Source organism: Carex rostrata, chromosome 8 (assembly GCF_964058835.1).
Source record: "Carex rostrata chromosome 8, lpCarRost1.2, whole genome shotgun sequence".
NCBI classification, from domain to species: domain Eukaryota; kingdom Viridiplantae; phylum Streptophyta; class Magnoliopsida; order Poales; family Cyperaceae; genus Carex; species Carex rostrata.
The window spans coordinates 12,198,759-12,216,144 of record NC_135925.1 but is presented as its reverse complement, the minus strand read 5'-3'; the positions used below and the strand labels follow the sequence as shown (position 1 = coordinate 12,216,144).

The 17,386-nt window shown below is 33.6% G+C and overlaps 3 protein-coding genes across 4 annotated transcripts; 1 reads left to right on the top strand and 2 right to left on the bottom strand.

Annotated features, from left to right (window-relative positions):
• Nucleotides 1–2,203: 2,203 nt before the first annotated feature.
• On the top strand, nt 2,204–12,252 carry ENO1 (enolase 1). Of its 2 annotated transcripts, XR_013512839.1 has the most exons (8): nt 2,220–2,727; nt 3,551–3,858; nt 4,317–4,471; nt 4,692–5,009; nt 5,222–5,368; nt 5,510–5,560; nt 5,650–5,870; nt 12,200–12,252. XR_013512839.1 is itself a non-coding variant. In XM_078306772.1 (7 exons), the coding sequence occupies exons 1-7, from the start codon at nt 2,342–2,344 to the stop codon at nt 5,713–5,715; spliced, it is 1,431 nt and encodes a 476-aa protein (XP_078162898.1). In that variant the 5' UTR covers nt 2,204–2,341; the 3' UTR covers nt 5,716–5,932. The 2 variants fall into 2 exon arrangements, 1 of the variants encoding a protein (XP_078162898.1); XM_078306772.1 differs by lacking the exon at nt 12,200–12,252 and having other exon boundaries at nt 2,204–2,727; nt 5,650–5,932.
• LOC144558071 (uncharacterized) lies at nt 6,179–8,029 on the bottom strand. The gene is made up of 2 exons (XM_078306777.1): nt 7,663–8,029; nt 6,179–7,128 (listed from the first exon to the last, which is right to left on the bottom strand). Exons 1-2 carry the CDS (start codon nt 7,986–7,988, stop codon nt 6,387–6,389), a joined length of 1,068 nt encoding a protein of 355 aa, XP_078162903.1. The 5' UTR covers nt 7,989–8,029; the 3' UTR covers nt 6,179–6,386.
• Nucleotides 12,253–12,708: 456 nt separating the features above from the next.
• On the bottom strand, nt 12,709–14,676 carry LOC144558070 (uncharacterized). Its single transcript, XM_078306776.1, has 2 exons — nt 14,197–14,676; nt 12,709–13,703 (listed from the first exon to the last, which is right to left on the bottom strand). Exons 1-2 carry the CDS (start codon nt 14,523–14,525, stop codon nt 12,959–12,961), a joined length of 1,074 nt encoding a protein of 357 aa, XP_078162902.1. The 5' UTR covers nt 14,526–14,676; the 3' UTR covers nt 12,709–12,958.
• Between the last annotated feature and the right edge of the window lie 2,710 nt (nt 14,677–17,386).

The window sequence follows — 17,386 nt, the reverse complement described above, 5'->3', positions numbered from 1 at the left end:
CGCACGTCCCTTCAATACCACGAATTCACCTTTACCAGAGGGAACTTTTTTTTTTTTTTTTTTGAAAATCTTTGCATAAATTGTGAAGTCGTAAGGAAAAATTAAACTCTCAATCTTTAGATATAATAATTCTAGGACTTTTTTCTAGTCAATTATGTTACCTCCCCTTTCTCCTCACATGAGGTAACTCAAACTTTGAGTTCATCTCCAAACTGTTTGATCTGCATTAACATAAATATTATGGCAAATTCTCGCTCAAATATTATTATTCATTGGTCTGAATTATGATTGAACGGTTAGGATCCAAACTCAAATTTGAGTTAACGTAGGATCCAGACTCCAACACCGCTTGGGAATTTTTTTCTATAAAATAGAATCAAATTTAAATATTTCAACGAAATAAGTATGTTAAATTTGATTTTTATAAAAATAGCTCCACTGATCTTGATCGGTGAATGTAGTTTAATATATCAGTAGTAAGTGTGATGGAGCAAAAAATTTCTGTCTCTACCAAATCAGTAGAGCTGTTTTCATAAAAATCAAATGTACCATGCTTGTTTGGTTGAAACATTCAAATTTTATGCTATTTAAAAAAAAATTCCGCTTGGGTGTATAGAACTCAATGGCTAGACGAGGGGATCCATATCCGCTGCTTTTCTTAGTAGAAAAGCAGCCGGCTGCTCTCCATTTTCTCTCTATATCTCTCTTCAAAGAAGAGACGAGAGAGAAAGTGAATTACGTGGGCCCCAAAGTAAGAGAAGAGAGATAGGACACGGAAATAGCATGGAAAAAAAAGCACCGGATCTCATTCCTAGACGAGGAAGGGAAGGGCTCACAGGAATTCACACAGGCTCACAGGCGGTGCCTTTAGCGTATAAGAATGGCTCCTGGGGACTCGGAAGCATCAAAGGTCGCATTTATGCTGTCTTGCTTTTGTTTATTTAATTTGTTGGACAAGTTCATGTGTATTTCAATTTTCTTTTGAAATTACGTATTATTTTTTTTATCCTTCTAAAATTTTGAAAACTCACAAATTTGGTAATCATTTTATTGATTCTCTATTAAAATTCATTTTAAATTTATAAAATATTCATTTTATCTTTTCAAAAAAATATAAAATATGTAATATATTGAAGATAAATAATTAGTCTTTTAATTGGTCAATTTTTAGAGCAAATTGTTAATTTTCTTATTTAGAGTTGTGACATATACACAAACATATGTCTAAATAGTAAATACCACTATGTACGCATCACATATAGAGAAATAAGCTATTTGTTTTCGAAAACCAATTAGTTAGAAGTAAAAATATTTTTCTTCAATGACTACATTTTTTTCATTAAAGAGTAAAATGAGTACTTTATAATTTAAAATGAGTTTTAATAAATAAATTAATAATTTGAGTAAATTTGTAATTTTTTTAAATTTAGAAGGGTAAATATCATATTATGAATTTTAGCGGAGAAAATACATAATTTTGAGGTTTCAAGGGGTATACATGAAATTCCCCCTAATTCTTCTGTTGTGCATTTAATGTGAATTTCCGATCCATCTAGAAATTACAGTATGCATCTTACGCAACTTATGACAGTTTTTCGAGTATCCTGCGGTAAAATACTGCTGGTCGATTCAAAATTAATTCCGTACCTACCTATATAATAGGAATTATTTTTGGAAAAATTTTGTACTGTTCATCTATATAAATTGTGGGGGTTTGTTTAAGATTTTTGAAACAGACGACTCAGATCTCATTCTACACGATCAAGTATTGCACTGGATTTTAATTCAAGTTTTTCGCTACCTACCAGGTACAAACCGGCTACCTACCAGTATCAGTAGATAGGAGTAGGTCCGATGGGCATTGGACCTACTTTTAGGTTCAATTAGCTCTATCACCGTACGATTAGTATTAAGATCTGTGCGCACGGAAATTGATAAAAAGTCATACGGATTTTAATACAGAGTGCACGATTCTTGATGTAATTGGATGGCCAGATCACCCATCGAACCAAAGTAGGTCCAATGGGCATCGGATCTACTCCGAAGTGCAGTACCAGTACCAACAAACCGGCTGCTTGTCGCTTCGTTCAGCTCTGGTCTAAATCATGACCCCCACCTACCTTGGTCCTTGGTCAACAATCAGACTGAGAGTCTCACTGGCATGTGGACCCATTTGAGTTTTAACCATGATATATGAATGATTTTGCGTGAGTAGTTGGCACAAATCAACTATTCGAACAAAAGGAGAGTGGCTTTCTTCTTCGCATTCTCCGCCCAAATCAACCCCGCTTTAACTTTTAAACCCTCTCTGTTCAACAGCAGAACCCTCTCTATTCAGAAAATGGCTCTCTCTCACTCTAACTTCCTCCAAACTCCATCTGTGTCAGCTCGATCAAAGCTTCTCTTACCGCGAAACTTTACCTCAGTCAAATGCTCAGTCTCCTCGACTGCCACATCACCTGCCGGAAACGCGTTGAAAGAGTACAATGTCAAGTCGATCAAGGCGAGGCAGATCATAGATAGCCGTGGCAATCCGACGGTCGAGGTTGATCTGGTGACTGACAGCCTGTACAGATCGGCGGTGCCCAGTGGCGCTTCTACTGGAATTTATGAGGCTCTAGAGTTGAGAGATGGAGATAAGAGCGTTTATGGAGGCAAAGGAGTGCTAAATGCCGTGAAAAACATAAATGAGATTTTGGCGCCGATGCTTGTTGGGGTTGACGTTAGGTATACTGAAGCCCTTTTTGTTTTCATATTGTGATGATATTGTATCCATAGAACAATTCCTATTAGCAATATTCCAGTTGTTCCAATTTAGCTACCATTTTGCGATCTCTTACTTTCTGTGGATTTTATTATTTGATTCCTCTCAGAGGTGGCTCTTGTGTCATAAATTGTCACGATCTCTCTTTTTTCCAAAATATAAATTTCAAACATCAAATCTGAACCTTGATTTGGTCTTATTCACAAGTGATTCAGGCACCTAATTCTTTAATTTCTTGGCGTCGTGGTTGTACGAAATGAACTCAAAAGGTATATAAACTTTTGATATGGACATGCTACATATATATTCCAAAGACAATCTATCAAAAAGACAAAAACTAGAGCTTATTTGTACTAAATCTGGCAACTGGATTGTCCGAAGTGGTTTTCAGTAGGTTATTTCTTCCCTTTAGATAAAATGTTCCTTTTGACACCTCAAGGTTGGTTCTTTTTTGGTTTATATTTGAAGGTCCACTTATTGGCAGGGAAAAATGTTACTTGTAAAATAATCAAGATTAAGATCCTAGCAAAAAAATCATGTCTAAAATTGATACCTAAAAAGAAGCCTAAGATCTTCCTCTAATATGATAAATGAAGCTAAAGTAATTTTAAAGCTGGGAGATAAAAAGGTCTGCAGACAAACGTAACGGACTAATCATGACAAGTCTTAAGATAGTTTCTTATGAGTTTTATTCACATTTACATGTTTGTCAAGTCTCTTACATTTTAACAACTAACAAGCTATCTTGACTTTTTTTTAAATCAAATTTCCTTCTATCTAAAACAGGAACCAAGAAGACATTGATTCAATTATGATTGAAATGGATGGAACCCCCAACAAATCAACACTAGGTGCCAATGCAATACTTGGAGTTTCTCTAAGTCTATGCCGGGCAGGTGCAGGGGCTAAGAAAGTGCCTCTGTATAGACACATACAGGAACTAGCAGGTTCAAAGGAGCTTGTTATGCCAGTTCCTGCTTTCAATGTGATAAACGGAGGTAGTCATGCTGGAAATAACCTGGCTATGCAGGAGTTCATGATACTGCCTGTTGGTGCAAGCTCATTTGCTGAGGCTATGCGTATGGGCAGTGAAGGTAACTTATTGCACCTAAAGATCACTCTTGTATTGTATTGAATTTCATGTCTGCACCTGCAAAATTTCCAAAGGGGGTGGTACGCAACAAAGAATTTGAATGGACAAAGAATAATGCATACCATAAAAAGGTAGTAGAACAATTTAAGCCCTTAGATACTTAAAATTTCTCAAAATGATGCAAAAAGTATTTCTCCTACTTTGTTTGTACCCCTCTGCATAAATAAAGGAGAAAAAGAGGGATTGTTAGGAGATTTTGAAATGAACAAATTGGCAGGATTAAAAGTGATGTTACTCATGTAATGAAGATTAAGTGTCATATATGATTTTCATCACCTGATATTTTTAGATTTTGTTGGGGAACTGATGAAATTCCCTCCTTTTTTTGTTGTAGTTGGTTTCTAGAGAAACATCTGATGTATTTGTGTTCTTCGTATTTCATCATCCTTTTTTATGCAGTTTACCATGTTTTGAAGGGGATTATAAAAGCAAAATATGGTCAAGATGCTTGCAATGTAGGAGATGAAGGTGGCTTTGCACCAAACGTACAAGATAACAGGGAAGGGCTTGTCTTGCTTATGGATGCTATTGAAAAAGCTGGATACACTGGAAAGGTGACTGCTGATAACAAATATTTAAAGATAATATTCAATGTTATCCTACGAAAGATAACATATATGTCCAGTCATTCCTTTTGATTATTTGAGCTTGCACTTGGTTTCCATGATTTCCTCTAGTACTGAACTTTGGATGGAACCTGCAAAAGTAAGTTTTTTATTTGCTTGCTCTTTTCTTTATTTCAAGTTTTGAAATTGAAAACTCTTCTTATATCAGATCAAGATAGGAATGGACGTAGCAGCATCAGAGTTCTATACAAAGGATGGAAACTATGACCTAGACTTTAAAAAACAGCCAAACAGTGGGGATCACCTCCACACGTCAGAGAGTCTATGCGAGTTGTACAAGGGGTTTGTGAGGGACTTCCCGATTGTTTCGATTGAGGATCCCTTTGACCAAGATGATTGGTACTCATGGGCCCTACTTCGCTCATCAGTTGATATACAGCTGGTTGGAGATGATTTGTTAGTGACCAACCCAAAGAGAATTGCTGAGGCTGTGAGGAAGAACGCATGCAATGCTCTTCTACTGAAGGTGAGCTTCCATGGGAAAAGGACATAATTACCGTTGCCTGAGTGTTCCTCATCTGAGATTTTTAATGATTTATGCATGAAACTTTTCATTCAGGGTTTATATCAGAATAATCAATTTTTTTTTACCGATACTAAGTGGGTTGATATTTGGAAGTATTAAACATTGAAAGATGCAACAGTAACAATATATATATTTTTTTTGTCATTTTCTAGGTTAACCAAATTGGGACAGTAACGGAATCAATTAAAGCTGCTCTTGATTCAAAGGCTGCTGGGTGGGGTGTGATGGTGAGCCACAGAAGTGGCGAAACTGAAGATAATTTCATTGCTGATCTTTCTGTTGGTTTGGCGAGTGGACAGGCATGGGATTTATATTTTTTTTTGTATACTCCAGTTCTTTTATGTTTATATGCTGAATTATATTTTTCATATTGATTTTATATGATGGAGCTTGACCATGGTCTTTATTTCTAATGATTATTTAATTTCTGCATATCTCAGATCAAAACTGGGGCCCCATGTAGGAGTGAGCGATTAGCCAAGTACAACCAAGTAAGTCAAATCATAGACTGTTTCTTTCTCTATTAAATGAAAATTTACTTTAATAAAAAACGGTTAAGCTGATCCGATATCGTATGCAGCTTTTGCGTATAGAAGAGGAGCTGGGAAATGTGCGCTATGCTGGTGAAAAATTCAGATCTCCATAGATTAATGCACTATGAAGCATGCTCTAGTTTTTGTGGATTTTACTTTTATTGGATGGATTTATTATTTGTTCTAGTTGGCCTCTTATTTTGCGAGAGAAGTCTATGGAGCAGGAATAAATGAAACCAAAGTGTAATCCTTTTTTAAAATCTTTTAGGTGAAACAACACTTTAACTTCATTCTCACAATTTTCTGAATAAATTTAAATCTGACTCCCTTCATGGATATATCAAGATCAAGTGTTAGCTTAATGCAAGGGTAAATCGGTTTGGTGGCTTTTCAAAATTGTCTATTGTGTTATTAAATTGGTAGGTTTTGTTATTTTATATGCATGCAGGCAAACTACAAATACATCATACATGATACTTCAGATACAATCAATTCGGCAGCAACTCAAATTGTGATCATCTAAAATGAAATATGCACTAAATACTTCATATTATAAACAATCATAAAATAAACTTATAGATCAACTATATTTTTCATGTACGTCACAAATAATTTCATATAGAGTGCTAGTGGTCAATAATCTCATACCCAACCGAATGCAAACACAACAATTTTTGCATGAGACTTAGTACTCCAAATAACATCTCCACTGCTAATTAAACATATGCAATAAACTTATCTTAGAAATATACAAACCCACGGTTGACTGAGCATGATAGACTTATTACTTGGCACGAACCTTGTTCGTGTGGATAAAATCCAATGCCAATGCCATGCTTCCATCTAGCCTCTTGAAAGAAAATCTCTCCACCAAGACAACATCACCGGATTTCACCTCTTCTAAGATTGCATGAGAGCCTTGATCCCATCCTCCCCTATTCTCTTCCCATTTGATTCTTTCCCACAAAGCCAAGCTCAAACCGATCCTCTCTCCATTCAAAATTCCAGTCTTTATAAACCATACAAAACCATCACTCGATTCCGCTTCCTCTCTCATTGATTCCTTCCCCCTCAACAAAATTCTCTTATTTTCAGTCCCACTATGCAAATTTTCCCAAAATTGCTCTAACGTGACCTCATAAAACATAGATTTCTGCATTTGATCTTTCAGCGCACTTCCTTCATTCAAGAAAATGAATGGGCAATACCACTTACCGGTAATGATATTTGTTGACGTGTTGAGTTTCAGATAATTCGATCTTATTGTTTGGTTTACGCCTAGAGCCTCGCCCAATTGGTGAACCTCCGGCTTGTTCTCATGTAATCTCCAATATTTTTGTCTGAATATCCATGGAGGGAACCCGTCAGAGGCAACCGATTTGGCCGTGAACCTACCTTTGTGGGGTATTATCTCTATTTGCTGGTAGATATCTCTATAGTCAAATGGTTTCGGTTTGACATCTTGTACGCATTGGCAGAAGCAACATGTGGTCATATTCTCCTCTGTAGAGCATGTATACACTTGCCTGTGGATTGAAAATAAACCGGAGTTCATATTATTTTGTGGGTTTTGATAAATATTCTTTCTGTCTTTTTATTATCTTAAGTTAACAACATTTCTGTTGGGTATATATTATGAAAACAACATCAATTCATCAAACTTTTGTGACTTCGTTGAACGCTTTAGAGGGAGATGTTTCCTGTAAAATATCCTAAATGGTCCCATCTATAGCTAGCCTGCTTAATTAACAAATTAACAGAATGTATTGTTCTATCAGATAAAAATTCAACACATAAACCCAAAAATTTCAGAGACAAAATTTCTAAAAATTAGTTAACATTTAGAAATTCCAAGAGTTTCAGGGTCTTATCCTAAAAGTGTTTTTTTAAATTGCTTATTATTTAATCTACAATTAGTAACTATTTAAAATAAAACCTTAACAAAGAAAACCTAGTGAATAAAAAGTAAGATCTCATGTTTAATTACAATACAAAATTAACATCATAAATTTGTATTTCTAGATCCAAAACAGAGTAAGGCAAGAAAGTTAAAGGATTACCCTTTACGTTTCCCTTCGGCTACAATCACATAGTAGCGATTAGCCGAGAGCGGTAAATTGATGACTGGTACGAATAACACTGTTTCGTGGTAATAACGCCTGTTCTCCCCCTGTTTCCGAGAAAATTTAACTGTCAAAGTTTTATTCTGAGGAAAGGGCAAATCTCTCACCCTGGGCGGCCCACAACAGAAGCCCCAACAATTGGTTTCTTCATCAGGATCTTCTTCTTTTACCACGACATAACCTGAGCTCGGACCTTCAGGTGGCGGTCGCAATACGGCCTCTGGGGTGGCCTTGAACTCTGAAATGCGCTTTGTAGCATACATCTTTTAGTTCGATTGCTTTCCTCAAAAAATATATATATATATGGATCTTTTTAGTTCGTTTGCTTGTATTTGTACTAGATTTTGCGGCTATGCGAGAGACGTGAAATATCTAATGTCTATTGTTGAAATTGTCATGATTACGGAGAACATGCGAAGAAGCATCCGGAATTATTTTATTCGAAAGAACTCATATGTGTCATGATTATGGAGAACGTGCGAAGAAGCATCCGGAATTATTTTATTCGAAAGAACTCATATGTGTCATGATTACGTTGATCTTTTACTTTGACTTTTCTAGTTCTTTCACTTTGGGTGGAAGACTTGACAAGCCTCCCTGCACAGTTGCACGGAGCACCGACATTTTTATTTTTACCCAAATTGTAAAATATTTTAATAAAAATAACCAGCTTTTTGAAATTTTTTTAAAAATACCCAAAGTGCGGAAAAATTCCGCACCTCGGAATAAAAATTCGGGAGTACGAAAAAATTCCGCACCCGGAAATAAAAATTCGGGAGTGCGGAAAAATTTCGCACCCCGGAATTAAAATTCGGGAGTGCGGAAAAATTCCGCACCCCGGAATAAAAATTCGGGAGTGCGGATTTTTCTACGACCCGGCCTTTTTTTTTTGGTTTTTTGCAATAAATAGGCGTTTTTTTTTCTTGTAAACCCTACAGACCAATCAAATTCGGATAATTAAAAAATTAATTTGGACTGATTAAAATTTCCAGTTAACCATTAACCGGGCATTTTCAACGGATCCGGGAACTGGAGCACCGAAAAGATTGGCTATTTCCTGTTATTGGAGCACCGGGTTGGGTAATTTTTGAAATTCATTGCAAAAAAAGGTAGAATCCGTAATTTATTACTAATTTTGGGTATTTATAAAAATTTCGTTATGATATATGTACCGGAAACAATATAATTAAAATCGGAAGGTTTAAAGTTAGATTATAATATTTTTTTAATAAATAAAAAATGTGATCTAAGTTGTTGTAAACAATAAATTTTTTTTTTCTGTAATCAAACTAATGCCACCTTACGATGTTTGATAAGAATGACAGTTTTTTTTTTTGGTAAGTCAATGTAGTGGAAATTTTTTTTATGATTTATTGAGATATTAGATTAAAGTACCTTAAAGTATTTTACTTAAAACTTAACATACTTGGAGAGTTGGAGTAAAATTAAAACTTAACTTTTGACATTATTTATTCTTACTATTTTACTTAATAACGTGCTTTATTAGTATAATTTATCTTTTAATTTAGTGCTACTTAATTTAGAGTCCGGCTAAATTGTTGCCGGCAGCAGTTCTGCTCAAGTGCTGCCGGGGCTATATTTAGCCATGTGATGTTCAAACAACAAATCCAAACAGTTAGATGTTTAATCTATATTATAATCTACTTGGAGACCAAATTTTACATTTTTTGGAATTTTTTTACTATTTATTAAGCTGGTTTGAAAACCGCTATTATCAATGCTGCAGCAAATTAGCCAGACTGCTTAATTTATTATAGGAGCGGATCCACTAATATTGAATTGGGGTCAATTGACCAGATTTTTTTTATTTCAAAAATGATGTATTTATACAAAATTTTCTATATAATTTAAACGGATATAAAAAATTTCTATATAATTTGTAGTATGAAAATTTTACATAATTGACTCTAATTATATTTGATCTCCATAGTTTGAAAGTCTAGTTCCCCTTTGATTTATTTATTGATATTATTATTAGTCTATTATCAAGCATTAATGCTTAAAGAAAATTTAGTTTTTTTTTTTTCTTTTAGTACGATATAAGAGTAAAAATCATCAATTATAATATAACTGATAGTAACTAATGAAGTCAAGAATGCATGTCTTGTTCTATGAAGTCAAGAATTAAAGCTCGTTGGTAAATTTTCACAGTCTTGTTCTATGAAGTCAAGAATGCATGTCGGTAAATTTTCATGATTTTTGACGGTGTTTTGATATGTTAATCAGAGGTGCAAATTTGGGCTCAGAAGCACTCCTTCAGCAGTTCGGGCAAGTTTTGAGAGCCGATATCTCACGAGCTGTTTTCAGATTTTGTATGAAACTTCACAGTGTTGTTCTATGAAGTCAAGAATGTATGTCGGTAAATTTTCATGATTTTTGATGGTGTTTTGATATGTTAATCAGAGGTGAAAATTTGGGCTCAGAAGCACTCCTTCAGCAGTTCGGGCAATTTTTGAGAGCCGATATCTCACGATCTGTTTTGAGATTTTGTATGAAACTTCACAGTATTTGGTATGTTAACCAGAGGTGCAAAGTTGGGCTAAAAAAAAAATTCAAACCGTAAGGAATATTTACAGTTAGAATTTTTAATTGAAACCGTAAATATTTTGTACGGTTTGGGTAAAACTAAAATTTTGACAAAACTGTGGTTATTTATAATAAAATATATATAAATTTGGGTATTTTTAAAAAAACTCGGATAGGAGGCACAAAAATTTAGAACCTCCTCATTTATTTGTTAGATTAATCAAAATTTAATCTATGCCTAACTAGTCCAAATTAATTTTATAATTATCCCAATTTGATTGGTCTGTAGGGTTTACAAGAAAAAAAAACGCCTATTTATTGCAAAAGACCAAAAAAAAAAGGCCTGGTCGTAGAAAAATTCCGCACTCCCAAATTTTTATTCCGGGGTGCGGAATTTTTCCGCACTCCTGAATTTTAATTCCGGGGTGCGGAATTTTTCCGCACTCCCGAATTTTTATTCCGGGGTGCGGAATTTTTCCGCATTTTGGTTATTTTTAAATTTTTTTCAAAAATCTGGTTATTTTTATTAAAATATTTTAAAATTTGGGTAAAAATAAAAATGTCGGCACGGAGCAGGAGCTCATCCAAAAGCTGCTCAGGATTTTTAACTGAAGTTTCTTTTTTTCCCAAAAAAATTTAATAAATTTTTCAAAAAACTTTTGTTGCTTTATAAATCATCAAGAAAATAAACAATTATTTATTGAAGTGCTCTTTCAATTTACACCTGACCTATCGATTTCTGTAAATGGTGAAAATTGAACAACAACCATATATAAATCTTGATACATGCAATTTCTGATGTTTTTTCATTGCATAAAAACATATTGGTATTATGTAATTTCTTTGATGTTTATTTTCTTCATCTTTTCATGTTAGAGGTTCTATATGCAATTTCAATTTGATAAATAAACCGAAACCGAACTTGAACTTAATACGTATGAGGGGAAAATCAAAGTGGAGTTCAAAATTATCACAAACAAAATGGATACGGGTACAATAATTTATTAAAATCGAGATAGCACGAGGTGACAATCTTGTACATTATAAACTTTTCTTTTATTGAATACAATTATTGGCAATTAGCCAACCTTCAATTTTTTTATTAAAATCCACCAACACAGTTGTTATAGTTGATGTTTTTGTGATTTTATATATGTATTTTTGGTTAAGTGTTCGTCTTCTTGTGTGCAATTAAAAGAAATATAAAAAAAATATAGACTCTTTCTTTCTGATCTATTAACAAAAAATTTACTTTAATTGAAAATGGTTAAGCTGATCTGGTATATATCATAATCATATGCAGCTTTTGCGTATATAAGTGGAGCTTGGAAATGTGTGCTATGCTGGTGATAAATTCAGATCTCCAGGGGCGGATTTAGAATTTTCGTTAGGAGCAAAAAAAAAAAAAAAAAAATCGAATTGAATTTAAATAGCTTATCGGATTTAAACTCATTAACTAATTGGATACTCGATAAAAAAATAATACTTTGACTTACATTTTTCAATACTTTGACTTATATTTTCCAATGCTCTGACTTGTAATTTATGATGCTTTAACTTATAATTATAATTACTAATTATAATTCAAGAAATTTATTTTGATTATAATACTAAATTTAACCCGAATTATAAATCAAGCATCTAGAGGGGACAAAAATTTTTTCAGAGAGGGGCAAAGTCAATCTGTACCGATAAATCACCACTAAAACTCGAAATCCAGGGGAGCGGCTGTCCTCCTTGTTCTATGCTGGGTCCGCCCTGTCCATAGATTTATGCATTATGAAGCATGCTCTAGTTTTTGTGGATTTTATTTTTATTTGAAGGATTTATTATTTGTTCTAGTTGGCCTACCTCTTATTTTGCTACATAAGTCTATGGAGCAGAAATAAATGAAACCAAAGTGTAATCCATTTTTAAAATCTGTTAGGTGAAACAACACAATAATGCTGTTCTCATTGTTGAAACAATTTTCTGTATAAATTTAAAATTAACTCTTTCAGTTTTTTTATTAGTGGCTTTAAGTGTCAGCTAACAATTTCATTGATAAAGAAAACAAACTTACAACAAGTTAAATAACTCTAAATCTAAATCTACTTTTTTATTCTCACAAAATTCTCCAAACTACTCTAAGTAACTCTAATTTTACTTATAAACACTCTAATTTCAGTTCTTGCTATTTATATTTTTAATTTGCTTTCCTTCAAAAGTACGTCCCTCCTCCTATATATCAAGATAAGTGTTAAATGCATGCAAAAGTAAATCGGTTTGTTGGCTTTTCCAAATTGTTTATTGTGTTTTTAAAATTGGTAGGTTTTGCTGTTGTATATGCATGTAGGCAAAATTGCAAATAAATGATATTTCACATGCATTCAATTCGACAGCAACTCAAAATTGTTAGATAATGAAACTGCTTGACACATTACAGTCAAATATATATGCACCAGATACTTCATATTATAAACAATCACAAAATCAACTTTCAGAGCAAATTAAATAAACTTGTCATATACATCACAAAATCATTTCATATAGAGTGCTAATTGTCATACCCAACCGAATGCAAACACAACAATTTTCGCATGAGACATGGTACTCCAAATATATAACACCTCCACTGCTAATTAAACACACGCAACAAACTTATCTCACAAATATACAAACCCATGGTTGACTGAGCATGATAGACTTATTCCTTGGCACGAACCTTGTTCGTGTGGATAAAATCCAATGCCAATACCATGCTTCCATCTAGCCTCTTGAAAGAAAATCTCTCCACCAAGACAACATCACCGGATTTCACCTCTTCTAAGATTGTTTGAGAGCCTTGATCCCATCCTTGTCTATTCTCTTCCCATTTGATCCTTTCCCACAAAGCCAAGCTCAAACCGATTCTCTCTCCATTCAAATTTCCAGTCTTTATAAACCATACAAAACCATCACTCGATTCCGCTTCCTCTCTCATTGTTTCCTTTCCCCTCAACAGAATTCTCTTATTTTCAATCCCACTATACACATTTTCCCAAAATTGTTCTAACGTGACCTCATAAAACATACATCTCTGCATTTGATCTTTCAGTGCACTTCCTTCATTCAAGAAAATGAATGGGCAATACCACTTACCGGTAATGACATTTGTTGACGTGTTGAGTTTCAGATAATTCGATCTTATTGTTTGGTTTACGCCTAGAGCCTCGCCCAATTGGTGAATCTCTGGCTTTTTCTCATGTAATGTCCAATATTTTTGTCTGAATATCCATGGAGGGAACCCGTCAGAGGCAACCGATTTGGCTGTGAACCTACCTTTGTGGGGTATTATCTCTATTTGCTGGTAGATATCTCTATAGTCGAATGGTTTCGGTTTGACATCTTTTATGCATCGGCAGAAGCAACATGTGGTCATATTGTCCTCCTTAGAGCATGTATGGACTTGCCTGTGGATTGAAAATAAACCCGAGTTCATATTATTTTGTGGTATTTGATTAATATTATTTCTGTCTTTTTATTATCTTAAGTAATTAATAACATTTCTGTTGGTTATATATGTATTATGAAAACAACAGCAATTCATCAAACTTTTGTGACTTCGTTGAAATCTTTAGATGGAGATGTTTTCTGTAAAATATCCTAAATGGTCCCATCTATAGCTAGCCTGCTTAATTAACAAATTAACAGAATGAATTGTTCTATCAGATAAAAATTCAACACATAAACCCAAAAAAAAATTAAAATATTAAATTATCCTAAAAGTTTCTTTTAAATTGCTTATTATCTAATCTAAAATTAGTAACTATTGAAAAATAAAACTTTAACAAAGAAAACCTAGTAAAACTTAAGATCTCATGTTTAATTTCAATACAAAATTAACATCATAAATTTGTATTTCTAGATCCAAAACAGAGAGAGGCAAGAAAGTTATAGGATTACCCTTTGCGTTTCCCTTTGGCTACAATCACATAGTAGCGATTAGCCGAGAGCGGTAAATTGATGACCGGTACGAATAACACTGTTTCGTGGTAAAAACGCCTGTTCTCCCCCTCTTGCCGAGAAAATATAACTGTTAGAGTTTTATTCTGAGGAAAGGGCAAATCCTTCACCCTGGGTCTACAACAGAAGCCCCAACAACAAGAATTGGTTTCTTCATCATGATCTTCTTCTTTTACCACGATATAACCCGAGCTCGGGCCTTCAGGTGGCGGTCGCAATGCGACCTCTGGGGTGGCCTTGAACTCTTGAAGGTACTTTGTGGCATACATCTTTTAGTTCGTTTGCTTGTATGTGTACTGGATTTTGTGGCTATGCTAGCAGATGTGCAATATATATGTAATATCTATGGAGAAACTGTCTAATGCCTACGGTGAACATACAAAGAAGCATCCGTAATTAGTTCTTTTCAAAGAGAAATATACTTAAATAATATGCATGCATCATCAGGTATATATATATCTAAAGAACTGATATTTGTCATTATTACATTGACCTTTGACTTTGACTTTTTTATTCCTTTACTTTGCGTGGATGACTTGACAAGCCTCTTGCGCACCGTTGCACGTAGTAAGAGAATTTTTTATCCATATATATATATATTTTTTTTGAAAGAAGTAAAAATATCTACCGATTTCCAATAAAATGAAAACCTCATACATTGTTTATCGATACCAACAAACTAGTACCGGATACAAGAGTTCATCTACTGGTATTGATCAATACCACTATATTCTCAAAAGACAATCACAAAAAACTAATGCATCTATCTAAAAATCAAAATAGGACAACCCATATGTAAATTTTTTTTATCCATATAAAACATTAAAAAATGAGAAAATTTCATGTGTACCCATTCAAACTTTTAAAATAGCCAATATCTCCATGAATATATCATAATATCCAATATCTCCATATAAATTTAATCTTCTTTCTTCTATACCCTTTCATTTATTTAACTGTTTATTTAATTAATTTAAAAATGAAACTGACAAATTTACCCTTCTCTTTGAAAGAGAGATATCCCTTTAATTTCTAAAAGGATTGAGCAACAGAGGAAAAAAAGAGATGAAACCCTTTCGTGCCTAACTAATCGATCGTCTTCTATCTCCTTGCAGCAGTAACAAATGTCAGTATCACTCAACTCAAGCTGGTTTTGACGATTTGATCGAGTTGGCTATGATTGTGGCTTACTTGTAACATGTACATATTGAGTTCATGAAATTATGGAAAGGGCACCGCTCTCAAATTCTTTCCAATTCATCCGTCAATTCCAAATTTTCTTCTAAACAAGTTAATTTTTTCAAAGATTTTAATAATTTAACTTAAAAAATTTGTGTTAATCGAACATATGAGGCAACAAAAACATCATTGCTTATATCAGATTAGATGTTCATAAATCTTTGATTGATATTGCATGGTCAAAATCTGTTTTAGACATATAAATTTAAGAATCACGATATACCTTTTCAGCAATATTAAGAAGCATTATCATGGAGATATTTTCAGGTTCGGTCTAGAGCTGCAAGCATAATCATGAATGTGAACTATCATCTCCATCATGGAGATTCATGAACTCTATTCAATTGTTTGAGTTAAAAAATTCACTTGAAAAGACAAACTAATATTTGTACCATACCAATAAATGTCTCATCTGATAAAATAATATTTCCTCATCAAGAAGTGTGTAATCTTGTTTTGGAAAGTCAGATTGGCACCATTACAAAAACTAGATCGGCGAAAAAACAAACATTAAAAATTTTACAGAATAATAAAGAAATTAAGAGCAGAACATCAATAGCAAACTAATCTGATATAAACATGAGCATATACCTTCAATGAAGTCTCAACATACAAAATATTGGTAAAGAGGTACTCAAGAGACTTGAGTCATAAAAGAGACAACACCGAATAAAATAGAAATAAAAAACAGAAAAATGAAAATGAAAAAAAGAGAAAAATGAATATTGGTAAATTAAAACTCTTTCAAGCTCTAAGGTCCCTGAAACACTTCATCTGCTTATCCTTTATTTCAACTTGTGTACTTCTCTTATTGCAAATAATTTCATTGTTCTTGCACTTGTTACAATAGGTCCCAGAAGCCTTTCCCTTCATCTCTAAACTTCCTTGCACACATCTCTCTCCAAAGTACAAACTATCATGCATATTAGTTGTAATTTCTTTGTTTATTTGTTTGTTTGTTTGTTTGCCTTCTTGTTCAGTGTGAGTTCCACCAGATCATCTAAAGAGTTACTTGGCACACCTAATGCGAGGCACAGTGTTTTTTTTAGAATACCAGAATTTTTTTTTTAAAAAGCCCTAGGTATTGATTAACCAAATTTTACAAGTACTGGTACATGAAATTTAATGGTAAAAGAAAAACAGTACAAGTACTGGTAGAGAAAATTTAAGAGAACAATTACCGCTCCTAAGGGTTGTACTTTGTCTCCTATATTTGATAGCCGGTAAATCAGTGTTTCTGATTCAGTTTCTATCCAAACAGGAATTAAAAGAAGAAGAAAAATTAGTCTTTTAGCAATCAAAGATTTTGACCAATTTTAGCAATCGAAGTATTGTGAAAATTGTGAAAAGTACTTTTTAGCATTACCATGGGACATCTTTTTAGCACTTAGTTTTAGTAAAGGTTCGAGGTTTCTTAGCACGTTGGTGTCATTAGAATGAATAAAAGACTCATTCAAGAACCATGAGACACCTTTTTAGCAATTTTAATCCCATGGTCAAAATCTTCGGGCTTCAATTTAATCCAGTGTATTTAGAAGGGCCAAAGCTCATGCTTGCAAGAAATTTTAATTCCATGGTCAAAATCTTTGGGCTTCAATCTTGGAATATTATCTGATATTATCGAATCTGAATCCGAAAAATAACGAATTAGGATATTTAAATATGGATAATACGGAATCGGATATCCGAATTTGAATTACTTTGAGTTGTGGCCCAATGTGAGGCCCAGTTAAAATAAAAAATTAAAGTAAACGACAGAAAAAACTACGTTAGTTTACTACGCATGTACATGTGAGGTGTGGAATATCCCCTTTGTTTTTGTCTTGACCCTCTTATATTTGTAACTTTTTTGTAATTTTCTTGTGTGGTTGTGTGATTGTGTTACTTTTTC

What these genes read in the sequence shown, in the direction of transcription:
- LOC144558070 (XM_078306776.1), bottom strand. Translation starts at nt 14,525, where the DNA reads ATGTATGCCACAAAGTACCTTCAAGAGTTCAAGGCCACCCCAGAGGTC. An exon ending in GCCAAAGGGAAACGCAAAGG is followed by an intron (nt 13,704 to 14,196) that starts GTAATCCTATAA and finishes TTCAATCCACAG; the next exon opens with GCAAGTCCATACATGCTCTA.
- ENO1 (XM_078306772.1), top strand. Translation starts at nt 2,342, where the DNA reads ATGGCTCTCTCTCACTCTAACTTCCTCCAAACTCCATCTGTGTCAGCT. An exon ending in AAGCTGGATACACTGGAAAG is followed by an intron (nt 4,472 to 4,691) that starts GTGACTGCTGAT and finishes TTCTTATATCAG; the next exon opens with ATCAAGATAGGAATGGACGT. An exon ending in GCAATGCTCTTCTACTGAAG is followed by an intron (nt 5,010 to 5,221) that starts GTGAGCTTCCAT and finishes GTCATTTTCTAG; the next exon opens with GTTAACCAAATTGGGACAGT.
- LOC144558071 (XM_078306777.1), bottom strand. Translation starts at nt 7,988, where the DNA reads ATGTATGCTACAAAGCGCATTTCAGAGTTCAAGGCCACCCCAGAGGCC. An exon ending in GCCGAAGGGAAACGTAAAGG is followed by an intron (nt 7,129 to 7,662) that starts GTAATCCTTTAA and finishes TTCAATCCACAG; the next exon opens with GCAAGTGTATACATGCTCTA.